Source organism: Crinia signifera, chromosome 1 (genome assembly GCF_055691185.1).
Source record: "Crinia signifera chromosome 1, ASM5569118v1, whole genome shotgun sequence".
NCBI classification, from domain to species: domain Eukaryota; kingdom Metazoa; phylum Chordata; class Amphibia; order Anura; family Myobatrachidae; genus Crinia; species Crinia signifera.
The window spans coordinates 191,768,358-191,792,593 of NC_139217.1; the positions used below are offsets into that span (position 1 = coordinate 191,768,358).

Consider the following 24,236-nt stretch of genomic DNA (forward strand, 5'->3'; position numbering starts at 1 on the left):
GTGGGCGGAGAATTGGCAGGTACATCTGATAGCCATATTCATCCCGGGAGTAGAAAATCTAGAAGCAGATTTCCTCAGCAGGGAGGATCTACACCCGGGGGAGTGGTCACTACACCCCGAGGTGTTTCAGGAACTCACAGAGAGATGGGGAACTCCCGAGGTCGACCTAATGGCGTCAAGAAAAAATCATCTCCTGCCAAGGTACGTAGCAAGAACAAGAGATCCAGGGGCCATAGCAACAGACGCATTGGCAATTCCGTGGACGTTCAACCTGGTGTATCTATTCCCACCTCTGCCATTACTGGGACAGGTGCTAAAGAAGCTAAAAAGGGAAAGAACACAGGCAATTCTAATCGCTCCGTTTTGGCCACGGAGAAGCTGGTTCTCGGACATCCAACAAATGCTAGCCGATCAACCATACCCTCTACCGCAGAGACACGACCTTCTGCTTCAAGGTCCATTCCATCATCAACACCTAGCCTCCCTCCATTTGACGGCGTGGCTATTGAATCCGACGTCCTGAAGGAAAAGGGGATTCCAAGGACAGTCATCCCCACTATGTTAAAGGCGCGCAAACCATCTTCAGCTGCTCACTACCATCGCATTTGGAGATCGTATGCTGAGTGGTGCACAAGCAAGAGGTGGCCGTTTCGGATATTCAAATTATCCAGGCTCTTACTATTCCTTCAAAGAGGCCTAGACGGTGGCCTCCGCCTAGGGTCACTTAAAGTACAGATCTCTGCACTGTCGATACTATTCCAAAGGAGGTTGGCCCTCCTTCCGGAGATTCAAACTTTCTTACAGGGGGTTCTTAGGATACAACCTCCTTTCGTTCCACCGGCTCCGCCGTGGGACTTGAATTTAGTCCTGGCATTCCTACAATCAGAAATGTTCGAACCTCTGGAAGAGGTTCCTTTAAAATCTCTAGTCTGGAAAACTGTACTCTTGCTCGCTCTGGCATCAGCACGGCGTGTATCCGAGCTGAGTGCACTATCATGCAAAGCACCATATTTAGTATTCCACGAAGACAGAGCAGAATTGAGGACTCAACCGTCTTTTCTACCTAAGGTAGTGTCCTCTTACCACATAAATCAACCGATAGTAGTCCCTTCTTTTCAAGGTGCTCCTACGTCTCAATCTTCTCTGGACGTAGTTAGAGCTCTTAAGATTTACGTCAAAAGAACTGCACAGATCAGAAAATCGGATTGTTTGTTCGTTCTATACGATGCTTTCCGCAGAGGATGGCCAGCGTCAAAGCAGACACTGGCCAGATGGATTCGGCTGACCATTCGGCAAGCATACATCCATGCAGGAAAGACTCCGCCGTCAGTGGTGACAGCACATTCAACCAGGTCAGTAAGTACATCTTGGGCTGCCAGGCGAGGGGCTTCTGCATCTCAGCTTTGTAGGGCAGCCACATGGTCTTCAGTGAACACGTTCGTTCGCTTTTACAAATTTGACACCTTTGCAACACCGGCGACAAATTTTGGTCGGTTGGTGTTACAGGATCCACAGAGCTCACCCGCCCGGGGAACGGTCTTTGGTACCTCCCCGATGTAATCTCCAGTGTCTCCTGCTGCATGAGAGAGAAAAGAGGATTTTGGTACTCACCGATAAATCCATTTCTCTGAATCAGCAGGAGACACTGGACGCCCTCCCAGCTCTTGATCCTGTTGGTTGTGGGGCCAGTTCAGGCCCGGTCTGTTCATAAAGTTAAATATGACTGTTGTATGCAAGTTGTTGTATTCTAGTTGTATAATTATGTTTTTTGTTTCGTTACCATCTCCTCGAGTAGGACAATTTCCTAACTGGGGGTATGATGGGTCTTAGAGGGGAGGAGCCAGCCTGCCCTGAAACAAATTTAGTGTGCCTAGCTCCCAGCATTCCCAGCTCTAAACCCGATGTAATCTCCAGTGTCTCCTGCTGATTCAGAGAAATGGATTTATCGGTGAGTACCAAAATCCTCTTATAAACATAGGGGGTTATTCCTATTCACCCGGAAAGGCACAATTACTCTCTAATGGACAAAACCATGTGCACTGCAGGTGGGGCTGATGTAACATGTGCAGAGAGAGAGAGAGTTCGATTTGGGTTTTTTATTGTTTCTGTGCAGGGTAAATACTGACTGCTTTATTTTTACACTGCAATATAGATATCAGTTTGCAGTAAAACCCCACCCAAATCTAACTGTCTCTGCATATGTTACATCAGCCCCACCTGCAGTGCACATGGTTTTGTCCAATAGAGAGTGATTGTGCCTTTTTAAGTGAAAGAATAACCCACATAGTACAACTATTTAACCATTCCTAATTGGCAGTCCTGCATCAATATTCTTGATCAATTTGGGGATGTGTTTTGATATACAGTATTGAGGAAAATAATATCTCTGCAGTAGTATACAGTACATGTGGGGGAGGGGGAAGTTGTGCCAGTGGAGTCACAAGGGAGCTTGCGGGTGGACCTGGGCATCCCCCTGCCAAAGGGTGACACCATAGTGCCCGTTCCTGCTCAGTGACAATAGTCGGATGCTGCACTGTAACTGCATGCAGCACTCAGCCCTTGTCACTGTGTATGAGCAGATAATGCGGCCAGGGTTCCGGATATAAAGATCTACAGTGTCAAGATAGAAGCCAATAGGTCGACACGAAATGGTTAACATGTGCAGGGTTGACAATGACAAAAAGTCAACATGCACAAGGATGGCAGTGACAAATGTTCAACACAAGTAGAAGGTCGACATGGCAATGGTAACACATGGATATGTCGAACTAAGTTTTTTCATGTTTTATTTTCTCAGTGTCAACACCTGGGCACATGGACCTTAAATTAGTGTAACGCATACCTTCACATGGTTCGCTTTGCTCTCCATGGTTCGGCCCTGGGGCCTGGCTCTGCTACTGGTACTCTCACCATAGCCCACATGGATCGTAAAGCATGAAAAGTATGGAAAACTAAAAAATCATGAAAAACTCATGTCAGCATTTTTATGTGTCAACCATTGCCATATCGACATATTGGTTGTGCTGACCTTTTGTCAATGTCAACCTTGTGCATGTGGAAGTTTGGCCTCAACTTATGTACTGGCTATCTAGACACACTTTATCTCTCTCAACCTTAACCAGAACAGACAGCCAGTTTCTAGGGACAGCGCGCATCTCCAGGACTCCCAGAGTGTTTCATGCAATAAAGCCATGCCCCCTACCTGCGAGGCCACTCCCATTCTTAGTTGGCCCAAGTCCTGCCATACCAGGTGTCATACAAGTAAGTGATGCCAATGGTTTGTGCACAGTGCTTGAATGATTAACTTATGGCTGCTCCTGAAGGTGTCCCGCCAGGCTGCCTGATCTCTCTCTGAGATTGCAGGCTGCTGGAAGATTCTCAGAGCCTAGGGATCTGAAAATGGAAGCAAACATCAAATTGACATTTTTTTTTGACATGCAGCAACTTTTTGCATTAACATTTGTGTTATAGTTTTTAATTTATGTCACAGTATTACACATGGAACCTAGTAGTTAGTGATCGGTAAGTAAAATGATACAGTTTAAACCCATGTGTTGTAGGAAACATCCCATAAGATTACATATCTGTCTTAAATGATGACATTCTTCTGACAGTACTTTGCACTCCAGTGTATGGGCAAAATAATGATGTTGCCTTTACCCTCCCTCCGATACAAAAAAGCCGGTGTCACTATGGTCTTAGGTAGCGGGGAGGGTTGCTACATTATCTGTGCTGACAATACAAGCAGGCGTCTGCTGCAGAAATAGCATTGTGCTTGTACAATTATTATTTGTAGAATGAATAGCACAATAAAATAGAATAAGTACTATTGTATTATTGAAGCATTCATTTAAACTGAGTCAAATTGTTATAGACATTTGGAAAGCGTAGGCTGCATTGGAACCGCCTCCTGTAACTTATATTTTGTTGTGCTTCCTCTAGCTGCTCCAAGCTCCGACAATGTAGCCTTGTACGTTGGCATCGTCATCGCTGTGATAGTATGCCTTGCCATCTCAGTCATTGTAGCTTTGTTTGTCTATCGGAAGAACCATCGCGGATTTGAGTCTGACATTATTGACACTTCTGCTCTGAATGGGGGTTTCCAAGCTGTCAACATTAAAGCGGCAAGACAAGGTGAGTGGAAGCTATTGAGGAGACTGACAAATGTAAAGCACTGAATTCCTGTATAGCAGTGTAATATGTATGTGTTTTCTGTGTACATTATAACATAGTCGCCATGATTTTGCAGTGCATTTTATATTCATTGGGCACTTAATCACAAACCTTCTGTTTAAATGTAAACAGACATTTTCATGTCATAATAATGACTGCAATAAGTATTAATACTACAGTGTTTACAAACCAGTTTACAAACCATTGGTTTTAAAGATACAGTATGTCTGTGAATATCCGTTTTCAGTACTGTCTAACCACACAGTACTGTTCCTCTTATTCTCAATATAATACACAGATTATTATAATTATTTTGTGATTTAATTAGAATTGTAGCAAATTAATAGGTGGATCTGATAATGGGATTTGTGTCATCATGGTCCTGCTTCCCCCTGCTTGTTTGCTGATCATATAATCATGAAATCTGATGACACAAATGACATTATCATGCCCTTCACAATTACCCTCCCATATATCTTAGAGAGAGGTTCAAAAATTAGGCCAGAATGTCCAGCACCTGTATGTATTGGCCATATTAATAATAATAAAAAAACAACACTCTAAGATGTGGGGTTCAGTTCACTTGGGCATGGTAGCAGATAAAAACCAAAGGTGGTTTATGGAACAGAATAAATAACAGCAGCACAATTCAGCAAAACAATTCCCACAATGGCATATATTCAATGCCGTGGGCGAGCGGTGACTGCGAGCAGGACTTTTTGCTCGCAGTCACCGCTCACCCTGTCAGTATTCAACTGACCCCCCTCATTCGCAAATTCCCCCTCGCTCCGTTTTTTGAGCGAGGGGGAATTTGCGAATGTGCCTCCAAAAGCTGCGAGAGCCGAGGCTAATTCCAGCGAGTTTGCTGCACTAGCCGCGGCTCTCACAGTTTAGGGGAATCCTCGCAGTTCTGTGACTGCGAGGATTCCCCCGGAACGTTGCATAGTGCGAGCGGCCGGCGCGGGGGTTAAACTGCGAGGATCACTGGTTTTCTGTGATCCTCGCAGTTTAACCCCCTCGCCGGCCGCTCGCACCGGCATTGAATACTGGCCAATGAATCACTGGTAGAGTATCGCCTCTTAAGGCTCCATACACTACCGCGATTTGGGCCGATTTCACCCATTCTCAAGGGAACCGGCAGAGAAATCGGCACAAATTGCGTGCATATGACCCTCAGGTCCAATGCACAGTACTGGCATGCATGTCTAACCTCTGACCTCTAACCCTCATCCCGACGGCGGGGAACAGGGGTCGCATGCGATCCATCACTTTTGATCACATGTGATGTATGGCATGCAATCCTGCAACCCGGGAAGTTCTCGGGCGGCTCGTGGGGGATCGGCTGGCCATACACTGCTGCAAGAGATTTCAGTAGTATATGGCCAGCTTTAGCCTAGGGTCTGTGACTCATCTTTTCAGCCCTCAGAGTAGCCCTCCTTTATCACCCTCCAAATCCTACCATGGGAATGACCTGCCCTGGGGAGATACAAAAGGTTTAGATTGGTGGGGTCTTTGCAGTATCCAGCCCCCACAATCTCCCCTAAGTGCTATCTCTCAGATGACACTATACTGAGTCTGACTCCTAAATGTCTGGAAAAAGCTCACTTTTAGATAATAGGGAGTACACAGAAAGAACAAGAGTACCTCCCAGAGGCAATGGATTCAACTGCCTCTGGGCTCCAAGCTCATAGTAGGATCCAAATGGACTCGACATGCCACACCCCCCATTGCCACCCACAAATGTTCATTATCAATCACAACATACGCTGTCACAAAACCATTGCAGCACATGTGCGATGTGACGGCAGTAGGGATTCCAGTGTTGGTATACTGACCATTGGAATCCCAACTGTCAGCCTTAAGAGAGGTATCTGTAATGTGTATGCAGTAGTTGCAATAACTGAAATGTGACTTACATCTGTATACCACACACTACATATGAATCCAAATAAATATATATCTGCCAATCAGGAGCTAAGAACGGTGACAGTTTTAGTTTTGAGGTACAATAGGCCGAGCAGAAGGAGAGTGTGGAAATTATTGGTGTTGTCTAAAGCCAGCACGCTGCATTACAGTGTGTCACTAAACTGACTCCCGCTGTGTCAGTTTTGACAGCTGCTTTTCGCTCACATTTCACAGAATAATCACTTGGGTCGAAAATCTGAATTAAGAAACATTTTTGTTTGCATGGACATGTCAAGGATGAAGAGCAGTATACTATTACTGTACATCTACAGCACTCTTCCACCATAATTATATCTGTGTATATAAAGCAAATAGCTCTCTCAGTTCCCAGAATAGATGAAATGAGCATGTCGGCCACTTACATGTGAGGTTCTACAGGAAAAACCTAGAACTACAATTGAGAAGATTTCTGCATGTCACAGGCTTCATTTGTGAAAGGCTTACCGGTAAAGTGACATTTCCCAAACAAATAATCATTTACACGGGAAGTACAGCACAAAACATTAGATGAGCATCGGGGCGATCTGCCTCACTCAGATTGTACAGTATCACAGCTCTCAATGAAGCAGTGCTCAGTTTACATTGCAAATTGGACATGTTTACTGTACACAATATGGCTACATGTTAGCTCTATACCTGTACGTCAGCTGCTGAAAGCATGAAAACATTATGGCAAAATGTAATGAATGAGATATCAGAAGATAATAGAGATGTGATTGTTTTGGGAAACGCTGAGAAAGAAAAAGCTATAGACTAGTATAATACAAGTACTGTGTTCTATATATAGGAAACCTAATCTTCTAATCATGATTTCCCTTTGTGTTTAGATCTCCTGGCAATTCCACCAGACCTAACATCTGCAGCAGCAATGTACAGGGGGCCTGTCTATGCTCTGCATGATGTCTCGGATAAGATCCCAATGACCAATTCACCTCTCCTTGACCCTCTTCCTAATTTGAAAATCAAAGTGTACAACTCCTCTGGTGCTGTAACACCTCAAGATGATTTGTCTGAATATGCATCAAAACTTTCTCCTCAAATTACACAGTCCCTGCTGGAGAATGACACTCTTAATATGAAGAACCAAAGTCTAGCAAGGCAAACGGACCCGTCCTGCACTGCATTTGGGACATTCAACTCACTAGGCGGCCACCTCATTATTCCTAATTCAGGTATGTTCTAGAATGTGCATCATCAACGTTAGGAACACAGATTAACCGTCATTCAAATAATTGCAGGTTGAACCCTTTGAGTGACAACATTGCTGTGAAAGATGGGCAAAGTATCCGCTACAAATGCCAGAGCCGCGCACAACTGTTTTTTGTGGGGGGTTTTGGGTGCAATAATTAACTAAACTTGAATTAATTGACTTCAGATCATTTGCCGGCAATAACTAAAGTGATTTATATTCCTCTACTACGACCCTGACATTTTTAGCAGATATTTTGCACATCTCTCACAGCAATGTTGGTGCTCAAGGGGTTAAAATAGAAGTCTATATCTAATAACTAAATAAAGTGCTCTGGACAATGATGGATAAAAGGCATAATTCAGACCTGATTGCACGGCCATGAATTTGCATGGCCAGCGTTCAGTAAAGCCGCCGCCCCGCTAGCATGAAATCCTGTCTCGCTGTGCAAATGGATGTGTACAGCTGCACATCTATTCACAGCTGAGCAAATATCTCCAAACCCCACCATAGCAGGCTCACCATCTACTGATATTTACACTGGGCACAAGTCATCACACACTCAGTAGTCAGAGACTTAGTTGGCGATGTGATGAAAAAAGGGATATTCAGCCTGGAACTGACATCACGCACCTTTCCTAAAACACTCAGACGCGCCTCGCAATTTCCTAAGTTTGCCTAAAGATTTTCCTGGCACTTCTGCCTTTTCTTAGCACTTCCACTAAGTGGCTGGTTTCCACCCCCAGATGTCTACTTCCCGACAATTACCTTATTACCTTATCAGGACTTCATTTCTGGATTGTCTCGCGCATGCCTACTATGGGCTGAACACATGCGCAGTGTATATTGATAATCGTCCACTGTGCAAATTCTCAGCCGTTTGATTAGGTCTGAATTACCTACCAAAGATAATAATGGGTCTTAAGCTAGGTACACACCCAATGTGATTTTCCGAAGCAATATGTATGATAACAAAATTGTTAATGATATTTCCGTGCATATCAGTTGGTGTGTAGCCACTATATCATTAATATTATGTGCCCCCGTAGATCGTTGCCGATTACCCCCTGTCGTATGAACATGCAGTCCGATTTGAATATATTGCCAGAGACTGCATGATCACTGAATAATATAGTTAGCAACATTATTATGTTTAGCACTAGATCGTTCATACATTGTTAACGATATCGGCGGTGACTCAAATCGTATTGTGTGTACCCAGCTTAAGTCTCTGTGGGAGAGATGCATCAAGCCTTGTAGAAAGATACAGCCTTATTCAGGCTTGTTCGGAAGGGGCCGTTGGTGGGTGGTCTGTGGATGTGCAGACCCCCTGTGCGAGGATCAAACTCACAGAGGCGTAGGCACAGGTAGGAGAGGGAGGGGACAGGCCAGGGAAACGCCCATAAAACGTTTTTTTTTTTTTTTTTTATGGGTGCCCCCATGAAAATGCTGGGTGTACCCTAGGAATACCAGCGGAAATAAACGTCAGTTATATACGTATACATGTATTGTACTTTTATCAGCAAAATCTATAGAGCTGTTCAAAAATGACATAAAACATAGTTTTTTGCATGCAATTAGGAACAGGACAACTAATTCTGTTCTAAAGGGTTAATTCAATTACCTGCAAGGGGTGCAACTTGCTTTTGCCGTGACATTGATGTGCTGGTAATGGTGTTGCAACTGTTATAGCTTATAGGCATCCAAATGGTATGCCTGGGCGGCACAGGCTTACCTTAGACATTGCTTACTTCCTTTTTTCAGCTGAAATGAAAACTATTAGACATTAGTCTCCATTGAATGTGTTCTTAATGCAGAAATGTTTGTTTTTCTTAAAAAAAAGTGTTTCTTTTTCAGTCTGTTGCTAACATTTCACCTTATAGCAATTATTTTGCTTTTGAGAGCCATAAGTAGGGTTTCAATCACCATGGCAACATTTCTCATCCTCGCTTTGAGAACTTAAATCTAACACTGGCCTGTAAAATTAGTTCTTTTTATGAAAACATGAATGCAAGTTTGAAACATAAATTGTGTTCCCCTAGCAAGTATAATTTCCTATTATATAACTGATTTCCCTGTTTGTTTCTTTTATCTCTGTATTTAGGAGTGAGCCTGCTGATTCCTGCTGGGGCTGTTCCTCAGGGAAGAGTGTATGAAATGTATGTGACAGTGCACAGGAAAGAGAACATGAGGTAACGGTCTATGCTGTACAGTAGTTCTTTAGTAATCATCTGTAGAGATCACTGGAACCACGCTGGCGGTCATTTCTATTTCAAATGGGAACAGATCTATTTATTTGATGTAGAAATGGAAGCCGCGCTGTACCACATGAGTATTAACACAAATTGATACATCAATAAAATCCATGAAATATCACATTAGCATGACAAAAATGTACATAATACATTATCAATAATAAATATCATATACTGGGTGAGATGTAGTAATCCCTGAAAAGTGATAAACTGGAGAGGGATTAAGTACCAGCCAATCTGTCTCTAACTGTCATGGCATATTTTTCATCCTGTGAAGGAGGGCCGTGGCCTAGCGGGAAGGGGGTGTGGCCTGCAATCACGACACTGCCGCGAGGCCACGCCCTGCTTTCACCACTGTGGGGGCATGCTGAGTAGCTCCATGAGCTGTTGGCTATGCCCCAGCCCTTATGGCTGCAGGAATACGCACTGTGTCTATTCATGTGTGACATGAATAGACACCCCCCGGGACCCTGCCGGCCCCAGGAGGGACACGTGAATGTCCCAAAAAACGTCATGTTCCCATAATAAGCGGGGCAAACAGTCACACTCAGGATGCGACAAAGGGCCTGATTCTGAATAAGGTAAAACAGCAAAAAAAAACAGGTCATTTTTTAGCCTAGAAAAACCCTGCGGCACTGCAGATGGGATGACCGGTAGTAGGGATGTCGTCAGGTCATAGGTGTGAGCACATTGAGTGTTAGGGGTGTACAGGCACCCCCTAATACTGTGCACACCCTTATGAACACCTCTGCCGCTAAAAATACCAGCAATACCCTTAACCAAAGACTTTTGCTTTTTAGAACTGTATTCCATTTAAACAAGCACCCATCAATCAATATGTGTGTTTGCATTGTTAATTGTACTAGACCATTGTTATATCACTAAATACTTGCGTCATTTATATATGTTTATGACTGTATTTGCATGTACTGTTACACAGAGTAATTAAAAGATTAAAACTGAAATAGGCAGGAGATTATGGTGTTGCTGAGAGACTTTTTATACTGTAGCAAGTGACAATAGATGATGGAAGACACGCCTGATTGGCGGTGTTAGACACGCCCAATAGGTGGAGCTATGCACACTCCTTTGACGGTGCACCCCCTAATAAAATGTGCTGCACACGCCTATGCGTCAGGTATATATACTTACCCTCCCCTCGCCCTCTATCCCATCCTACAGTCCAAACTTATCCGCCACACTGTATTAGGAAACATCTATAAATAAAAATGATTGATCAAATTTGAAATTTTGATGTGGTTTACAGTCACTCAAGTTTCCCAAAACTCAATTCAAATTGTGAGAGCAACCCAGGCATGCTCCGGAGAAGAACAGCACACACTGGGAAGCCCGTTTTCACCAGTCTAGTAGTGCCATGGCTACATGTGCATTCCATCTGCCCAGTGTAAATGTTGCTTTTTATGACCTTGTTCAATAGTCGCTCTTAACATTGACGATAAAAAGGAAGAGTAAATGTATCTGCAAATGGAATGTGCACGTGTGTGAATTAAGAAAAGGGATATATAAGCTTAAATGTGAGATAGAACAGTGCAATCTTAGATGAGAAAATTGTTTTAAATGAAATAACGTCATAGTTCACCTTCAGAGTCATTGGTACTATGCACTTGTTGATTAAAGGATTTCTTCTGACAGAACACGCTAGAATGAGAGCTGGATTATATTAGTGCTTTTGTGACTTTCACAAGCAAAGTATTTGGATTTTGCTTTAATCTTCAACATGTTGTTTTATTCTGTAGATTTGTGTAAACTAGGCAATGGAAGTCATGGGGCTGGCTTAGGAGAAGCATGCTGATTTCTGGGCATAGCATTGCTTCCGCTGTATTCAGCACTGTTGATCCCCGGGGGACCTTTCAGCCCATATATTCCATACATGATCACATGTATGTTTATATGTGGTAAGCGGTCACATCCTGCCCTACAAGGTTGACACCGCAGCCGCCACTGATTATTCTAATTAGCGGTGTTTAGTAAAATACTGTAGAGTGCGCATCTGCATTTTCTTTTTTCTGTGTAGAACTAGAAGTCTTAGTACATCCTATTACTGTATGTTTTAAAAATGAAGGTGCGCAATCCAAGGTTCCCTGCCCCCATACAGTACAGTATATTTTATATTGTGTATATGTAGATGTTCACTGAAGCTGTGTACACACGGTGTGATTTTAGCTATCGATTTTGACTATATAGTCAAAAATCACATAGCAAGTTAGTCAAAATAGCACAGTGTTTAGCTGCATGCAATACTGATATGCAGACCCGCTGCATCGCTGTCACATGGCTAAATAGACTGTGCAGGCATGACGATCTCGCCTGAAGAATGTATTTGGCCTTGGGACAAATAGCAAGATACATGTAAATCTGAAGTAAATCTTGTGTAGTTAGCTAAAATCGGATATTTAAAATCGGATAGTCAAAACTCCCCTTCAGCCTGAAGCATGCCATGTGTACACACCATAATACCCTTCCCATTTGCCCTGAGTGTTTTTTATTAGCATTGGACACACATCATATTGGTAAAGGCCCTATGACGGTAAGCCCTGAATACATTTATATAATTTGTCAGTTTTAGTCATGATTTCCGGGTACTGAGCTGGTATGTTCTGGACACTTTTTAGCGCCTTATTATTTTTCTATAATATAACACATTTTAACATTCTAATTTTTAACACACGTAACACATAGGTTTTGTTTATTAATTAATTACACTCTAGGGAGTGTGATGCATTGGGGTCTTTGGCCAGTGATCTGGATTTGAACCTTATGAACCATGGTGCGATTTGGGCTATCAATTTTGACTATAAAGTCAAATGATAGCAAGTACAGTGATCACAAATCCGTGCAATAGTGCATATTTTATCGTAATGTACAGACCAGGGACTCACTCTGCTGCAAGAAATCCTGTGGAACCGAGAGGGCAGAGCTGGGAGAACGGAGCCGCAGCACCCCACCTCGCCATCACCTAACCCCCAGTCACCTCACCCTACCAAGCCATCACCAGCCCCCTCTTGCCTCACCCTGTCATCTCACCCCAGTTGCCTAACCCTGTCACCTCATCCCTCTGTCACCTCAGTCCCCTCTCACCTTGTCACCTTAGCCCCATTTTTCCTCAGTGTCACCTCAAGGTTGTCTTACCCTTCACCTCACCTCCCTCTCGCCTTACCCCTCTGTCTCACCTCACCTCGACATCTCCTCACCCTGTCACCTCACACACCCCACCCATCACCTTACCATCTTTCAGCTCTCTGCCTCACTCAATCTCTTTCCTTTTTCACTCTCTTCCGTGCTCCACCCCACCACCCACTGTCACACTCTCTCTCCCTTGCTGTCTCTACTCTTTTTCTCTCTCTCTTCCCCTGACCTCATCTCTCTCCTTCCACTCCCTTGTTCTTTTCCCTCTGCCCCCTCTGTCTCACCTCTCCCTTTATCTCTCTATCTATCCCAAGTCTCTTTCTCCTACTGTATATCTCTTACGAACCAGTTTCCCCACTGTTCCCCTCTCTCTCTAACCCGCTCTGTCCCTGACCCCCTTTCTTTCACTCAATCCCTAGCCCCTTTCTCTCTCTGACAATATCCCTTTCTTGCTTCTTCCTCTTTATCTATCAGGCACCCTCTCTCTCTCTCTCTTGCACTCCTCTCTCATTCTCTTTTTACATGAAGCCTTCTCTCTTTCTCTTTCTCACTCCATCTCTTTTTCGCAATCTTTCTCTGTCTGTCTCTGAACTCCACTCTTTCTTCTTTCCCCCTTAAAAGCATTAAATCTAATAAGACCCAGAAACAGCAGAGTAGGACCCCAACTTTAAAAAGTGAGGGGTTCATTTTTTCAATGAGGGCAATTACTGAAGTTATTACAAATTGCACCGTGTTTTCCCGCAACCGATCCCGATTCGCACCTGTGGCATTGGAATCGAAAGTAGAAATAGACTGTGCAGGACAGTCTATTTCCATTATCTCTGAATTAGGGTCATGCATCCCCCTCCGCACCTTTCCTCCCTCCTTGCCAGCTGATGCCAGCACCCCGCTGGGTCCCAGAGGCCGCGGATATCGAATCGACCCATGTCTACACACCATAAGTGTTAAGGACATATTAGCAGACATATTGTTCTGGCAAGTATTTACATAGTGGAGGTAACTTTAGGCTTTATTCAATTATTTTGCCTTACCAATCGCAGCGGAAAAGTGTTACAACAGCAATTATGATTATGGCCATTTGTCATTGAAATGGATATTATTTATTTACAGCTTCTTATATAGCGCAACAGATTCTGTTGCGCTTTACAATAGTATACAGTGATAAAACAAACTGGGTGACAACAGACAGACTTGGAGGTAGGAGAGCCCTGCTGCAAGCTTACGATATCTTTTTGATTACAAAATGAATGCCAGTCCTAGAAGTTTGGTGCAATATCAGAACCTGAATTTATTCACTCATCTCTTATTGGGTGGAATGGCTGTATGACCTTTCTAGTGATATCGTACATACTCCAGTCTACATTTACCAACCCATGTTTTGTCACCAATGATTTTTCCAGGGTTGATGGATAGTTTTAGAGCAGCAACAGAAACAAAGACTAAACCAATTTATTTTGTTTGCCAACTTTTGCAGACGCCATTTTTTGTTTTCTGTTATTTTGAAAGTGTAAATGATGGAAATAAAATCAAACTTTTTTTGACATGTTATAAAAATGCCTAATCTGTAATTTGATGGCTTTTGGAGATTTTTCCATCTTTCCTTGGCTTCTTTTCATTAAAATGAATTTTTGCCTGGGGTGCCCAAACTTTCGCTCCCCACTGTACATTAGTGAATGGTAAATGTATAGCAAAATATGCTAATCATGCAATAAATGTATCCAATTTTTTCTTTGGAGAAGTAGGAAAACAACATTTTATTATAGTGTAGGATATATATTTTTTCCAGACAGCTTCATCCTGCCTAATTGTTATTGTTTTTGGCATAGATATGTATTTTACAAATGCTTTTGCTTCTAAAGATGTGTATTGTTTCAGTAACATTGTCTTTGCTGAACTTGTTCTTATGTCTTTGATGTGTATACTATGTACTATCCTAGCCCCTTCATGTTCATAAGCAGAATTATATGCTTGCCTATTCTTGTTCGACCAGATCAATGCAAAAGATTATTATTCAAGTGGCAGTGCTGCCACAACTTATTATTTTCATGTAACTGTGTAGTACAGATGCATTCTTCACAATGAATTGGTTTATGGACACAGTCTAATCTTCTTACATCTCAATGAAGCATGTACTATATTGGGAGTCTATCCAAGACTCAAATGTGCGATTCAAAACTACCAGAGCTGGTGTCCTTTTGACCTGGTATTTTTACTAGTATAAAATTTAGAGTAGAAACAGTTTATTATAATGATTATATCTACATTAAGGCTTTTTAACAAAAAGCTTTACAAAAATAATAAAATAAATATACTCCTGAAAATAATATAAATGATTTGTATAAATTATTTGTATACAAGAATATACTTTATATATCCTGTTTTATTAGTGCTTTTTTGAATGCCTCAAAATTGGACATCGTCTATAGGGCTGTACACATGGTGAGATATTGGCTAATGGACAATTTTTACTAAGCAATTTTGACTAGATGCACTGGAGATTTTAACTAAGCGATTTTGTCTAAATAATAATAGTCTATGATCTAGTCAAAATTGCCTTGCAAGCATAGTCAATCTATGCTAAGCAATTTATGCTAGACAATATTGACTAAGCAGGGGAAAAATAGAGAGAGGTTGACTAACCTAGGAGATTTTGACTATCTAGTCAAAATCTCCTGCCAAAATCTCTCCATGTGTACACCCCTTGAGTGTCTGCAGATGATATATGGCATGAGAAAAATTGTGGGTGGAGTCTGGTATATACAGTAGGTTCCTGGTCAAAGTAGATAACAGGTGTTTTTATTTAGAATTGTCTACAGGTAAACTATGACCTTATTATGAAGATGATTCAGACCTGTTCGCTAGGCTGCATATGTTCACCGCCTAACGCATGGGTCTGAATCGATCCCTTGGTGTATTTTTTAGTCCTAGGCCCACAGAGTTAAGAGTTAATACTCTATTTCCATGACATATATATATATATATATATATATATATATATATATATATACAGTGGTGTTTTTTACCTATGTGCGCCCCCCCCAGGTGAAATCTGCCACCGTCTCTACCTAAAGTGAAGCCAGATGCAGTCCGTGAGACTGCTCTGGCTTCAATGTGTCTGGCAGTGACTTCCTATTGGAAGTCTGACCTGCCAGTCACTGAAGGCAGCCCCATTGGGAATTGTTCCCTCCCTCTGGGATGCCTCTCCGTGCGCAAATGCGGGGCAGCCCCCAAAATGGATTCTGTGCATGTGCAGTAACGCAGACGATACTGCATATGCGCCGGACCCGGGAACCTGATTAGGCCTCCGGGGGCTTATGCAAAGGCAGCCCATGCGCAGTATGTATGAAGTTAATGCGCATGTGCTGGCCCCGTGCAGGGGACCGGCGGGTGAGTCCGGCAGGTGCGGTGAGCACAGTGGCGGCAGTGGCAGCAGAGAGGGCGTATTGCGGCAGCCCCCCTCCTACAAAAGGGTAAGAGCAGACACTGTATATATATATACTACTATATATATAGTATATATCTTAGCACTGCAGAAAAAAGTTAGCACAGTTAGATTATTTTGTTTATTTTAGTTAGATTTTATTGTCACTAACAACTGTCTGTAACCCTACAGTGATTATATAATAATGGATGTGTATTGAAATTGGATCAAATTTGATTTTCCAATCGTATAATTTTTGTTTGTTATTTTTCCTGCCTGTATTTTGTAGATACATTATTTCCTGCATTGCAATTCTGACATCCTGTCACTGAGTTTTGTTACAGCATCATTTTATGTTCTTGTTGTAATGTGTGGCTGCCATTGAATCCGATCCCTGGTGATCTCCATTTTGCTATGTGCTTGTCAAGATGATCATTTCTCAAGTGGCTGTCTCCACTGTGGATGTGGCATGGAGGTCAAAATGGCCATTAAAAACAGACTGTGTGGATTACAACAGAAAGCCACTTGAACTACACAACATCATGAAATACACTTAAAAGTTAGCAGGATAGCAAAAGGTCACTGTACTGACCCTTTGTAACACATGGTTTAGGGAATGTAAGCTATATTTACTATACATAAAACAGCTTGCAAGTAGTAGCTTTTTATTTGGTACATGATTTGGACACACTGTATGGCAGGACAGACTGTCACATAAATGTGACAGCATCGAGCAGAGGATACTTGCAGTGCAGCATATGCTAAGCTTTATGTTATGGCCTATAAGTGACAAGCTGAGATGGCGAATGTCACTTCTGTAGTCACAATGAGTGCACAGTGCAGTAACCAGACTGAGAATCCAGCCCTCATAACTTGTGTTTCTGACAGATTCGGAGAACATGGCATAGTAAGCATAGTCTGTGCAACTATGTGTGATTTTCCACATAAATGGCCCCCATACACTACTGCGAATTCCCAGAGGGGAGAAGTCGCAGTCACCCCCCCCCCCCCTGGACTGCCTTGCAGCTTCCTGGGCAGCATGAGCGCATGCCGTTGTTTTGCATCAGATATATATCGCATGCGGTCCCAGCCAAGGCCTCTGGGTCCGATATATCTATTGTGCAGCACTAGCAATCTAGGGGCGCCGATCCGATTTTTGGTCCTGTGCGCATCAGATCAGAGTTTCTATTGGATCTAAAACACATGTGATTTGCCTCTTTTCACCCGATTTCTCTGCTCGATGCATCAGAATCAGATGAAATCAGGCAAAAAGTGTATGGCCGGCTTTAGAGTGAGTTTATTAAAGCATGGAGAGAGATATATAGTATCAACCAATCGGCTCCTGTTATTTTTTTCCCCAAAATATATTATGTTGAACCTCAAAAGTCATGTGCAGTACAAATTGTGCAATGAATAATAAAGGTGACAAAAATGAGGCCTAACGCACAATTTTCTAACATTTTCCAACAATTTACAGAAAATCAACAAGGTCACTCCAATAGTACTACAATAAGGGAAGTGTGTTCCTGAATTAGGTCACATTATAGATAGGAGTGAGGACATACTGTAAAGAAAAAAATAAATAAAAGATGCTGGTCGATAGAGCCATCATCACATAGGGGGTTATTCTAGTTCACGCTTTCTGACAAATTCCTTCTTAGATGGACAAAACCATGTGCACTGCAGGGGGGCAGATGTTAAATGTGCAGAGAGAATTAGATTTGGGTGAGTTATTTTGTTTCTGTGCAGGGTAAATACTGGTTGCTTTATTTTTACACTGCAATATAGATCTCACTTTGTAGTAAAACCCCACCCAAATCTAATTCTCTCTGCACAAGTAACATCTGCCCCACCTACAGTGCACATGGGCCCTTATTCTGATCGGTGCGGATATTCCCGCATTCTTACGGAGCGGTCCGCACGCTACGGTGTTTTGCCGCATGCGGCCATCGTCCGTAGAAACGCCCACGTGTCCTCCGCATTCGGACGGACTCACTCTTTAAGAACAGGGCGTGTTTACGGACGACATACAAACCATGCGTGTGCGGGAGAAACACTCAGATTCGGCACGGTATTACAGAGTATTACAGAGTATGCTCGGGAATACCGCATCCGAACGGGAGCCAAGCGGTGCTACCGCACGTAAGCGGAGTATTTACGCCAAACAACCCACTATTAAGTATCTTCTGCAAGACATCACATGACCCACTTATTCAATTACCTATCCTCATAAAAAACTGCTTATTTGGAATTGGAATCAATTAGATGCCAATATATCCTTACAAGCATGCCTAACACATGCATTGCACACATTAACCCTTACAGCAATGTAAGTGCAATGGTTTGTATTACACCCTGTGTAAAAGATTATAAACAATCTACACATATACTGTTTCAAGTGCAAATAAAACCAACAACTGTGAACTTGCATAAAGAATTTATTTCAAAACACCATTAACATAGAAAAAAAAAAATATAAAATACTAAATTAAAGCAGCAGATCTCGGATGTCCTGCAGGTCTGCTAGAAGGAGCCTCAAATGGTGCTCCGCTCGCAGGACGGCCCCACGCACCCCCTCATCTGCCGGTGTGGTGTCATCTGTGGGCATGTCAAAGGGGCAAAAATTAGTCATGTTATTCATGCATACATTTCACATACTGCGACATAAATTGCACAAATGCTAGGTGACATGTGTGTATATATATATATATATATATATATATATCTATCTATGTAGAGAGATAGAGACACACATAGATAAATAGATATGACACATACATATATACATACATGCAAACTTATTTACTACATACTGTCTTTTTTGGCCTCTACCCTTTACTCTGCAGAAGACATAACAGTCATATTGTTTCTTCTCAGTCACAACCCACCCATGACTAACCAATGACAAGCATGTCATGGCCTCCGTCAATAAGAACTTGTCACAATCTGCTCAGTCTAAGTTCAGTGATGGTTCGTGGCATGGGAGTTATGCAAATGTCAGGAATGCACAGTACACATCCTCAAAATCATAATTCTGTCTAAACCAACCTACAATTCTGTGAGGGCAAAAAAACAATCTGAACTACAGGGGGTGTTTAGGTAGAGGAGGCTCCTGGGACACTGGCAACTTCTGACTCCATTCCAAGGTAGGCTGGCCCCTACTCCATTTATAGCATACATCCTAGAGTTTATCAATAACATTCACCAAAAATATAGATTCCACTATTTGATGGGTCATAATCTACGCTTGCAGCAGGTGATTTTAATCCACAAATGATCCACTCATCCCTTTACTCCTGGATCCTGTTTAACTACAACGGTTATGTGGCAGTCAAAATTGACCTCCAACCCATCCCACAAACCTGTGTAATTGAGAGGTGTCCTGGATGAAAGGGATGCCTTGGACACCCCATCTAACCCGTACCTGTATCTGTAGCTACCCACTTTGGGGTCTATATGAATAGTATGGGCCCAAAATTTTTTATCACCAGTGCTACATAACAAATACCAGTACAACTACTTCATGAATGATGCATTATGTTAACATACCGATCTGCTGGGACTCCGGGGCCTGGCACGCCTCCTCCCCCTCGTCATCAGAATCGTCCGGGGCAACCGTGGCCTCCTCAGCCCCCTCCTCCGCCAGCTCCTCTGCCACAAGAACCTCCTCCTCCACCTCCTCCTCCACCTCCTCCTCCTCCTCCACCTCCTCCTCCTCCTCCTCCTCCTCCACCACCACCACCTCCTCCTCCACCTCCTCCTCCGCCACCAACACCTCCTCCTCCGCCACCAACTCCGCTTCCACATCCTCCTCCACCACCTCCTCACGCACCTCCTCCTCCTCCACCACCTCCTCCACCATCTCCTCAAACATTTGCTCCTCCTCCACTTCCTCCTCCTCCACCCTTGCCGCCACCTCCTCCTCCGGGTCTTGGGCCTCCTCCTGGGCCAGGTCTGCCTCCGCCTCTTCACGGGCCTCTCGGGCTCGTGCTGTGTGGTAGAAAAAAACATCATGGTCAATGTCGGGTCATTGGTGCACATGTATTAATCCATAACAAGACATACATGGAAGGGTGATAATGATGGCAAACGATGCAGGAAAGTAGCTCCTTACTGTTAATGGACTCCAAATTGTGACATTTAAATTATTATGTGATTGTTAGTAATTTGTTCACACATTACAACCCAGGCATTTATCAATGTGTAACACATATTAGATCTGGCACATTGTATGCATCAGAATCCTCAATGCTATGGCATTACATATAAAAGCCACATGACTGCATGTTAACCAGGAAGAAGCACACATAACAGTCTATGGACTTTTAAACCCATGGACACCCACTTATCATGAGACACATTTTATTGTTTCTAGATGCTATGTTGTAAGTGCGAAATTTCATAGCTAAAATACTCACACTCAGCAATTTCGCCCCTGATTTGCTGGAGCAGCTGGGGCTGGCGCCTGCGGAGGTCCGACCACCGCCTCTCCAGCTGCCCGAGGGACCTCCGCACCCGAGTGCGGGCGTAAATACGGCGCCCTGCCGCAGCATACGCCCTCCGCTTATGGCGGTTTGTGATGAAGGGCCCCGCACGGCCCAGCCTTGTCTCCATGACGGAGACAAGAACCCTCAGCTCCGCATGTGTGAAGGGTTCTGCCCTTCGTGTCTCCGCCATGTTGACAATGGCATGTATCAACCAATCAGGTGGTGGCATTGGTTGATCACAGTTATTTGTGTTAATAACTTTATTGTTCATCTTTACATGAACAGCGTCTCTGCGCCAACACAAATGGTGACAAATTCGCATGCCTTCAAAACAGTAGTGTTGATGTATGGCAATGAACAAATCTGATATATATAAAACACAGTGTGTATGCACTTAGCAAATCCAATGACGCCTCGCTCCGCCAAGCAACGCGTGCTATAGCTTAGCAACGCATAGCTGTAGTTAGCATTACTTACTCTATGCATCTATGTGTATGCGTACATTTATGTGTAAAAGACACATACACACACTTGCAGGTATCCTGAGACCAGCATTATACACCAGCCCTGCCTGCCTGCCTGCCTGCCTGCCTGCCTGCTCCTTGAAATGTTGAAACATGTGAATAAATTCAAATATCATATATATAGATATATATATATATATATATATATATATATATATATATGCAAACAAATCAGACATCAACACATGAAAAAATCCCCAACACATTACAGAATAAATCAATGTACTCACCAGTCATCAGGGATAGTATCAACTACAATAATGAAGATATAACAAACACATAAGATCCCTTGAACAAGGTATAATAATTAGCACCTATATTTAACTTCCCCCAAAACTAAGCACATATGATAAATATCTCCTATTTCTTTGCCATTAGGAGGGCAGGCTGGCTAATTTTAGTTTTGTAACACTGACAACTAACACACTGTACTTATTTGAAGGGCTGATTTTGACTACAATTGGTGTGTTCTGTCAACTCGATAACATGTACCTGAAGTATCTTTGCGCCACAGAGTCCCGCAGCTGGTATCCCCTCCGGCATTCAGGGGCGCGGGATGGGCGCATGGGCGGATCTTGCGGCTCAGATGGTACCTCCCACTCATCAAAGGGTATCTCACGCCGCACAGCAATGTTGTGGAAAAATATACACAGGCCCACGATCCTCGACACCATTTCAGGCGCATATTGTAAGTCACCACCAGTGCGGTGGAGCACTCTAAATCGACCTTTTAAAAGGCCAATTGAGCGCTCCACCACTTGCCTGGTGGCAACATGCGCCCGATTGAATGCCTCCTGTGGGCCCGGTGCTGGGTAGCTGTACGGCGTAAGTAGCCAGGGCGTACATGGGTAACCGGAGTCACCCAGAACCCACGCATCACGGCCTTCCAGCTCTTGGAGTCTTTGCCATATCCCGGTTTGTCGGATGACATGAGAGTCATGGGCACTTCCGGGAAACTTCGAGTTGAAGGCGAGAATTTCCATGGATGGGCCACATACCACCATCACGTTCAGTGAGTGGAACAATTTGCGGTTCCTATATATCTTCTCACTTCGAGATGGAGGCACAAATGGTACATGGGTGCCATCCACAGCCCCTATCACATTAGGGAAGCCAGCAATTTGATGGAAGGCCTGCTGGCTTCTGCGCAGGGTCTCGGTGGCAAATGTCATGGCCATGAAGTGCCCCTTGCGCCTGAACATGGCCGACGTCACACGCCTCAGGATTCGGCAGAAGGCCGGCTGAGATATTCCAGCAAGTACTGCCACTACTTGTTGGAATGATCCTGAGGCGCAGAAATGCAACACCGCCAGCAGCTGTGTGTGAGGCGGAATTGCTGTCGTGATCCCGTGTAGAGGTTCCAGATCGCTCTGAATTAAGGTGAGCAGATCCAGAATGACATGTGGCGGTAACCGGTACCTAGTAAGTACCTCATCATCGGGCATAGCAAACAGAGTCACCCGTGTGCGATAGATTCTAGCACGTCCTGGCCTCCTTGGCCGACGAGTGGGGAGAGCCGCAAGTGCCCTTAGCCTCCTCTCCATGTAGCGCATCATTGCTTCAGCAACCTATAAAGAAATGAACATAAATACTGATGCACCTATGCACATAATGGCCATATCCCACTACAAATAGATTTGTAGCCTTCAATACGTACAATAGATGGCCGCCCCGTGAAATCCCTCAGATCCATTTGACTCTATAATGATGACACAATAATATGAACTCAATACACACCGTCCAAAACACTCAGATAAAGGTGTCAGCATTTTTTGCCGACATCATGTACTATGAGACATTTCATCTATTGCTGGGACATGTTGTCCTGCAATAGATGAACCCACACAGGTTTAAGACCTGTGAGTGAAATAGTGAACATGTGACATGTTGCAATAATACTACACGCACTTTGCTGGCCCAACAATCTGTAGTCAGTGAGGCAATTGTGCATACATTCATACACTTACATTGTTAATGGATATCATATCTACAAGGAGCATGGAAGAGCTTACCTTAGACCCTGACAAGTCCAGATCTGGAGACAAATGATTCTAGCAGCAAGTCACTATTTATAGGGCTCTCACATGTGTGGTCTATAACAGTAGAGATGAGTATTGCATGACTTGTGGCCTGGATTATCTAAGGGATTGGGCTACTTTTAGCTTGCAAACAAACGCCACAATACCACAGTAGTCATGAATCAAATGTCATGTCATGCTAGCAAATAGCATGTGTATTGTGCAATAGTCACAGGTGTATCAGAAGATTCTATGCAATGTTAGCATTGGTGCCCAGTATTTCATGTAGAACTTTCGCCAGGTTTTACACAATGGAATTTCCGCCACCGTATGCGGCGCGAAAAAACAGCGACGTACGCTCACGCACGGAACGCAGCTGCCGCTGATGTCCGCCAAACAGGCTACACAAACAGTATATAAAGGTGTATTAGAAGGTGACCATGTTGTTGCTAACATGTCTGGATCACAACCAGAGGTGGACCCAGATCTGCAGCAACTATTTGACAAGATGGACTCCAGCACCACCTATGTGCCACTGCACATGCGGCCAGTGGGTAATGAGGAGGCTGCTGGACCTTCTACAGCAGGGCAACCTGCACCTGACCATTTTACAGCAGGGCAACCTACACCTGGCCCTTCTGCAGCAGGCCAACCTGCAGCTGGCTCATATGCACCATCAGCAGAATTGATTGGAACACAACCGGGGACTTCACAAGGTAGTACCATGGCCAGCACTTCAAGTGCAGCGACACGTGACAGGGGGCGTGGCCAAGGACGTGGCAAGGGGAGAGCCAGGGCAACAGAGGAACCACCCAAAAAAAATAAGGCATATGAAGCACAGGAGCTTGCCATCCTGGTTCCCCGAGCACGTGATTGGATTGAGTGTCCATCGGAGAAGCTGACACACACACGCAGATGGAAGATTTGGGAACAGATAACGGCAGAGATTAATGAAGTAGCGCCACAAGTTCGTGAGACGGACCATGTGAAGAAGAGGCAAGTTGTTTTGTCATACATGTGCCCAGTAATAGCCAAGTAATGATTGAATTGATGCTTA

The 24,236-nt window shown here is 43.6% G+C and overlaps 1 protein-coding gene across 3 annotated transcripts in view; it reads left to right on the forward strand.

The window, feature by feature from the left end:
• UNC5C (unc-5 netrin receptor C) overlaps nucleotides 1-24,236 on the forward strand; it is a 326,346-nt gene that overhangs the window by 277,458 nt on the left and 24,652 nt on the right. For all 3 annotated transcript variants that reach the window (XM_083179068.1, XM_083179070.1, XM_083179069.1), the window contains 3 exons: nucleotides 3,943-4,134; nucleotides 6,966-7,310; nucleotides 9,432-9,519. In XM_083179068.1, the coding sequence (XP_083035194.1) occupies nucleotides 3,943-4,134; nucleotides 6,966-7,310; nucleotides 9,432-9,519 (625 nt within the window). The remainder of the gene's footprint in view (nucleotides 1-3,942; nucleotides 4,135-6,965; nucleotides 7,311-9,431; nucleotides 9,520-24,236) is intronic.